General features: G+C 35.1%; 1 protein-coding gene across 1 annotated transcript; it reads left to right on the top strand.

The window, feature by feature from the left end:
* Nucleotides 1-3108: 3108 nt before the first annotated feature.
* LOC145087559 (L-ascorbate oxidase homolog) lies at nucleotides 3109-6147 on the top strand. The gene is made up of 8 exons (XM_079025523.1): nucleotides 3109-3461; nucleotides 3754-3931; nucleotides 4041-4150; nucleotides 4231-4501; nucleotides 4587-4686; nucleotides 4770-5481; nucleotides 5582-5663; nucleotides 5749-6147. The coding sequence occupies exons 2-8, from the start codon at nucleotides 3788-3790 to the stop codon at nucleotides 5944-5946; spliced, it is 1617 nt and encodes a 538-aa protein (XP_078881649.1). The 5' UTR covers nucleotides 3109-3461; nucleotides 3754-3787; the 3' UTR covers nucleotides 5947-6147.
* The last annotated feature ends 1895 nt before the right edge of the window (nucleotides 6148-8042 follow it).

An 8042-nucleotide genomic window follows, 5' to 3' on the forward strand; every position in this document is an offset into this window, starting at 1 on the left:
AAGCTAAGAAGTGGATTGAAAATGCAATTGCAAAGATCAATAAGCTTCGTGCATAACGGGACCGTCTAACAGATATTGTTAGAATTAGAGGGGATTTTATTGACTGAGACCAAAATATGTATCCCTTACAAGTTCCTAATTGGTGGAAACCAATCTAAGTATGTATTAGGATTTATACCGTTCCTTTTACAAAATTCAGTTTCAAAAGACATTACAATATCCGTATTTAAATTATATTACATTTATGGCCGATAAATGGGAACTTGCATCCGATGTAAACTAGCCATGTCCACATGATTTTCAAACAATTCAATGTAGCTCTCAATTAGTTTGAAATCGTTATCAGTCAATTCGACTCGATCTTCTATTGTCGGAGTTGCCTATGTGTTTCTTTGATGATGTCCATTGTGTTCACAAATTGTTGTATATCTTCAGACATGATAATGATGAGCATTTACATGTTATATAATGCTACTTGTCTCCAGTCCTCATTCGGTAAAGGAGGTAATGGGATTTCAAGTATTACCATTCGTTGTTTAGCACGTTGATAATCACGAATAATTTCTAATGCAGTCGTATCAACAAGACGTCGTTGCTCGTCTTCAAGACATGATATAACATACTTTATAGGAAACTCATCATCATCGTTCGAGTCACTGAATGTTGGAGACTGCAAATAGAATATACATAAATTATATTAATATATTATTTAAAAACCAATATGCATAAAAGTATTCGATAATAATAAAAAACACTTGGTGAAACATATCCATAAGGAACAAAAATATAATTGCGACTAGTCTATCATAACAGGTTTGTCTGCACTTGCTCCGGTGTCATCTTTCAGAGTTCTATCTGCTTTCAATTTAAGTTTTAACATCATTTCTAATTTCTTTCTTAATTTTATAAGTGTCTTTGCTGATTTATTTTTTATCTTATTGTGAAACTCGACATCTTTGTTCTTTATTTGCAAAAACAAATTTTCAAGAACATTTTAATACATTACCGTAAAAATATATTAAAATAATAAAATTATTGTTTTTCGGTTTTACGTTTATCAGACGCAATTCTGAAATCTCCTGTAAATGGAATACAACTTCATCGTCCGTAAACCCCATATTTTTAACATCCACGCAAACTCGCCTTTGGAATAACATGGATTATTAAAAAATACTTAGAAAAAAAAATTATAAGTATAATTATTCTGAATTAATATCTCATAACATCATTCCGGAATAGATCATCGGGTTCTGGATCACGTTCATCGTGTTCCGGACCTACATTACCATTCTGAAACCTCTACAATACCTAATTTCGGACTAAAACAAGTGATCCGAAACACATTACAAAGTACTTACATGAGATTCATACACGTACAATGAGAAAATAAAAAAAGGATAATACAGATTTGATCATAATATTCTGGAGTTGTTCATCGTATTCTGGATCACTCCGAACAATTCAAGAATACATAAATCGTTGTACAGAGTAACTTAAAGTGTAAAAATTACGTGTTTTGACGAATCTATGTTGAAAATTTGGTCCGAATTACGGGTAGGTCATGCTTCAGATCTACAAATTCCAAAATGCATATTTTGGGTTTTTTGTGTGTGAAACTCATATATATACCACTGGGCTACAGTATTGAGCTTGAGCCGATTTTCGGGTCGGAATGACCAATTCCGGACCAAATGGTTAGTTTTTTTTTTTTTTTTTAAATTGTTTATATTTTAAATAAAATCCAAAAAAATAGGTAGATAACTCAATTTCCTTATTTAAAATGAATCGTACAAAATCTCATATAAAAATCGAATAACCTTAAACTCATAGTAGACCTGGCAATTTGATACACGACACGATTAACACGACACGAACACGATACAAGTTTTCCGTGTATATGTTTTAGAAATTCGTGTTTCGTGTCTTATACGTGTCAAACACGAACTTAACTGTTTAGACACATATAAGACACAATACAAATTCGTGTTGACACATGACACGTACAAACACGTATAAACACATATATAAACATATATACTTTAGGGTTAAATTTTATATTTATAATATATTAGGGACCAATTTCGTAAAATTCAATAATTAGTTTATAGCCATAGCTTAAAAAAAACCATTAAAAACGTGTCTATTTGTGTTTTCGTGTAATACAGCTGAAAACGTGTCTATTCGTATTGTGTCACGTGTCACACGAATTTTTTTACGTGTCGTGTTCATGTTTGATACTCCAAACACGTTTTATAATTCGTGTCGTGTTCATGTTTAACAAATTCGTGTCGTATAAATTCATGTCAGACACGAATACACGACAAGTAGACACGAATTGACAGGTCTAACTCGTAGTAATAAACTTGGAAACCATTTTTTAATTAAAGGTCATTAGATATGAACACTCTGACTTTTGATCACACCTCGGAATGCACTTTCCATTTGGTAATACTTTGACTTTCACCTACTATTATAACTATAATTTATATTTTATTAACTACAGTGGTTTATTATCTTAAGACTAGAAAATTGTCATTCAAACATATAGAATACAGCTCATACTAAACATGGATGATACAAAAATATAACCACTAAAAACTTAAATGAACCATACATGCTATCAATATGGACATATGCTATCAAGCATCTTATTGTTGGTTTATATTAGAGTTTGCAATTTAGTTCGTCTTAATTTGGTAAACAAATTGGCATGTTAGAAATACTTAAAAGAATAAAATATTTAATTTGGTAAACATATTATTTGAATGAATAAATTTTAGGCAATGTATACAATTAAAATATATTTTGAATACTTCTTTTCTGTTTTAACTTTTAACATGTTTCATTTTCAATCTTTTTTTTATATATATTTTTATATTATTTAAAAATAAAATAAAACATAGTGTTTTGGCGCGTAAAGAAAGAAGGGTTTCTGCACGATTGACAGAAGCTTCCGGTCGGGTTGGCGCCTTGTTTCCATGTGCGATTAGCATAAACCCTAACCCTTTCACTTCTCTCTTCATAAAGTCTTCAGCTTTAGATCATTAATCAAAGGAAATTTTTTGAACGCATTTATGATTGATCCGTTCTCCACTGCGACATTCTAGGGTTTAATCGTCGAGTCTCAATTTGCATAAACCTGTTGACGAAGTGAGACAATTAATTATCTTGGGTCAAATAGATCTCAATATTAGTTTCCCATTTTGAAAATCATGAGCTGCTATTACTCCTCACCGCTAATTAATGATCACCTTGAAGTACGGCGTAATAGATCTCGCTTCTATTTTCGAAATCGATTCCATGTTACTCTCTTAATCGATGAAATGTTCTCGGCGTTGTCTTCGTATATAAATTGTCCAATGGACTTGTCTCTGATCATCAAACTCTCATCTCCTCGCTTTTGTTCATTCCCTTTCAATTCATACGCGGGAGGTTCATCCTGCTCTGCTTCTTCCAATACTGTAAGTATTTGATTTCTCTTGCTAACCTGAATGAGTTATTTGCCATCCTGTCAGACTGTGAACATGAGTTATTTGCTGCATATTGCACTGCTTTACATATTTGGTTTAATGCCAAATTTTGTATGTGCAGTCAATAACAGTCATGCACACTTGATACAGTATGTGTTAATTAGTTTGCATGGAGCTATTATGGGTGTCTTATCTACTTCTTTTAAGACTAGCTATACAGTTACCTATTAGTTTCTCATGATCTGATGATCGTTTTGTTTGAATCCATCATTTAATGGTACAGGTATTAGATTCTTGGAAGGACATACTCAGACAACATGAATCAGGCCATCATCCGACCATTTTATCTTGGACTTTTGGCTTGGTTATGTGTCTTCTTTGTGAAGGCTGAAGACCCATACAGATTTTTTACATTTGAAGTTACATACGGACAAATTTCTCCTCTTGGTGTTTCACAAAGGGTAATAGTCAACGCACTTCCACTTATTGCACACTTCAAGATGATGATGATTATGATGATGATGATGATGTCTTTAACTTATAATCTCTTCTTGTCTACCATTACTTTAGGGCATACTTATCAATGGGAAGTTCCCAGGCCCAACCATTGACTGTATCACCAACGACAATGTAATTGTCAATGTCATTAACAAGCTGGATGAGCCCTTTCTTATCACCTGGTAAGTACTTTCCTCTGATTTGATTTTGTATTCTTTTTAGCTTTTTGTGATCATGTCTCATATTAACTCTCTAACTATAGGAATGGTATCAAACAAAGAAAGACCTCATGGCAAGATGGAGTTTTGGGGACAAACTGCCCAATCCCACCAAACTCAAACTGGACATACCAAATGCAAATGAAAGATCAAATTGGAACCTATTCCTACTTCCCTTCAACCAAAATGCATAGAGCTGTTGGTGGTTTTGGGGCAATTAATGTCCGAGCAAGAGCTGTGATTTTTGTCCCATATCTCAAACCAGTTGAGGAATTCACTTTACTCATCAGTGACTGGTGGAAATCAGATCACAAGGTATTTTCTAATTTTCTTTCTTTCCCTTTCATCCTTCTCAGTTACATTGTAGACAAACAGTTAAATTAATAAGGTTCTTTTTCAGACACTACAACAAACACTCGACTCTGGGAAAACTCTTCCCATGGCTGATGCTCTACTAATCAATGGTCATGTTCAATCAACCTCTTTCACAACTCAAAAAGGTTACATTTTTCATACCCTATAAACTCAACATGACATGGGTTCTTGAGTCTTGACTTCTTTCTAATATATGTTAATCTTTCAGGTCAAAGGTACATGTTTAGAGTATCAAATGTGGCCTTAACCACTTCAATTAACTTCAGAATCCAAAACCATACACTGACACTTGTCGAAACTGAAGGATCACATACTTTACAAGAATCATACGAATCACTAGACATTCATGTTGGTCAATCCGCTTCTTTCTTGGTCAACCTTAATGCTCCTCTAAAAGACTACTTCATTGTTGCTTCAACTCGTTTCACCAAACCAGTTCTTACAGCTACATCAACCCTCCACTATGATGGCTCCACCACCAAAGCTTCTTTACCACTACCATGGGGTCCCACCTATGAAATTCATTGGTCAATGAAACAAGCAAGAACAATCAGATGGAATTTAACAGCAAATGCAGCTAGACCTAACCCTCAAGGCTCATATCACTATGGAACAATTCCAGTAACAAGAACAGTTGTGCTTGCTAATTCAGCTGAAAATATTAATGGAAAACTTAGGTATGCTGTGAATCAGGTGTCGTATGCTAACCCAGAAACTCCATTGAAGATTGCTGATTTTTATAACATTCCTGGAGTCTTCCACTTAAGCTCAATCAAAGATTCACCTCCTTCAACCCCTCCTGTTATTGGTGCCTCTGTTATGGGGTTCACTCTTCATGACTTTGTTGAAATTGTCTTCCAAAACAATGAGGGAACTATTCAATCATGGCATCTTGATGGGTCTGATTTTTGGGCTGTTGGGTAAGTGATAAATTGATAACTGATAAGTCACTTTTATATTTTCTTTTAAAAAGAATCAAAATCACATTTCTTGAATCTTGATTTGTTGTAATTTGTATAGGTTTGGATCTGGGCAGTGGAATGCTACACTTAGGAAAAGATTTTATAATCTGAATGATGCTACAACAAGACACACTATGCAGGTATTAAATATTAATTAAAGTTGTGATTTTTTTTTTTGGTATGAAAGTAGATTTGGTTGCTGATTATTTTGTGATTTGGTGTTAGGTGTATCCAAATTCATGGAGTGCAATATTGGTTTCTATGGATAACAAGGGGATGTGGAATCTGAGGTCTGCAATTTGGCCAAGGAGATATTTGGGACAGGAGTTGTATACAAGAGTTTGGAATGATGAAAAGAGTTCTCACACTGAATATGACATCCCATTGAATGCATTAAGATGTGGAAAGGCACCATTGAATTAGAAGATTATGAAATATATTGTTGAATGTAGTTTGTTTTTAATTTTATTTTTCAGTTTTTTTTTAAACCGGTTACGAGGGTGTAATCATGTTGGAGAAGATGAAAAACTTGATTTGTATTTTTGTTGTTTAGTATTTTTCATTATATAGGTGTTATGTAAGTGATATATAAGGAAAAATAAATGTATGATTGCATGTACTTCATAGTTTAACTGTTTAACTCTTATAAGAACTTGCATACTTCAAAAAAAATCTTTTGTAAAGAATATATATATATATATATATATATATATATATATATATATATATATATATATATATATATATATATATATATATATATATATATATATATAGTAAACAAACAATCAATAAAGAACATCAAACACATGAAACTAACTATACTAGTCTATCTGTCTAACAGCCCACTACTGCATATGGGGTCTCATACAATACATTACGCCACAACAGTCAGATCTCCAATGAATTCATCGTTATATATAATCAAAGGTGAGATAGACAGTCGAACAAGTAATCTCACTTTAGAGCCACAACCAAATAAGGAACATGCAAAAAAAAACCTAGATAAAGAGTTCTCAGACTATCCTACATAACTACATATAACCCCTAGGGCGCTCAACTAGACGATGAACGACCTACCGGTACTCTAACTAACATACCATTATTACTATACCTATCATACAAAGATATACATTTTAACACATAGTATATTGAGGAAACTCACCTGAAATGCAGAATCGGAGACTACCACAACACTCTCAATTCCCTGTACCAACAGCCCCGTGATCTTAACTAACACCTAACAAAGGTCACACCTTGATTAACAGTCCCAATCCTATAAGTTATACCCACTGTCAAACTGATAAAAAAGACAATAGTCAACGGTCAACTAGTCAACTTCCACCATGTTTGTAACAACCGAAAAATTTCAACCACTTTAAATTTTTCAAAAAACAACCCGATTTCATTAAATTATCACAAAAAGGTTTCCAATACAATTAAATTAAAGTATTCCTAGAATCACATCACAACATAAACATGAGGAGCGGTACGATCACGCCTTCGCCTTGCCATGGTCTCCTGAAGAACCTGAAAAACATTAAACCACAACTGTAAGCCCGGAAGCTTAGTGAGATATCCCCAAAATACCAACCACATATACCATACACGCATAACATGTCATATCATATCCGATCATAGAACAACCATGCATTTCGGGTCTGCTGTGTGACTGGTCCGCCGCACCGGCCAACAGTCCACCTGGTCCACCCTCCGAGTCTAGCCATGTACATCGAGTCTACAGTGTGATTGGTCCGCCCGCACCGGGCCTTCAATCCACCTGGTCCACTCTCTGAGTCTACAGTATGACTGGTCCGCCCGCACCGGGCCTTCAGTCGGCCTGGTCCACTCTCCGAGCCTCGGTACGTCTGGTCCGCCCTCTTGGGGCCTACAGCTTATCCAGACCGCTCACTGGGCCTTCGGGACAACCAGTCCGCCCTGGGTATCTTGGCCTACAACACAAAGCAGGACCCGCCTCAACCCAACTCCAGTCCAATCAACCATGTGCACATAAACATACAATCATATATCAATTCACAGACAACAAGCCGATCAAACAGATCACATAGCATATCATCATCCTAACCAGGATACCGACCTAACCGGTCACTAGCATAGCATCACCCTACATATCAGGATACCGACCTCAACCAGGTCTCTAACATACTTCATCCTAACTACCAAGATGCAACATATCAAAGCAATAACATAACAACAATACCCGGATCTCAATCCGATAAAGGGCCGGCCTTGGTGCCTTAGACCCTGTTGATATAGTGAGGATAACTCACCTCGAAATTGCCGACTGAACAGATATGTCACACCCCGAAAACCATAGGCGGAAACATTTCCGGGGTTGACTCCACGTTGAGTATCAAATCCAATGTACATAGTAATCACAGTAAACAACCATTACATTACATATATTTGAAAGTTTACATTTGTTTCAAAAGTAAATTATACAAGTGTTATACATATATCATATGAACAAAAGTTGAGACGAGTCTTCTGAGCACTCC

The sequence above is a fragment of the Lactuca serriola genome, chromosome 2 (assembly GCF_051521515.1).
Source record: "Lactuca serriola cultivar US96UC23 chromosome 2, Lser_US96UC23_V15, whole genome shotgun sequence".
In the NCBI taxonomy this organism is placed as follows: domain Eukaryota; kingdom Viridiplantae; phylum Streptophyta; class Magnoliopsida; order Asterales; family Asteraceae; genus Lactuca; species Lactuca serriola.

Excerpts from the sequence above, each read along its gene's own strand:
- LOC145087559 (XM_079025523.1), top strand. The coding sequence starts at position 3,788 with ATGAATCAGGCCATCATCCGACCATTTTATCTTGGACTTTTGGCTTGG. Across the intron at positions 4,502-4,586 it reads GGTGGAAATCAGATCACAAG|ACACTACAACAAACACTCGA; the intron begins GTATTTTCTAAT and ends GTTCTTTTTCAG. Across the intron at positions 4,687-4,769 it reads CTCTTTCACAACTCAAAAAG|GTCAAAGGTACATGTTTAGA; the intron begins GTTACATTTTTC and ends TTAATCTTTCAG.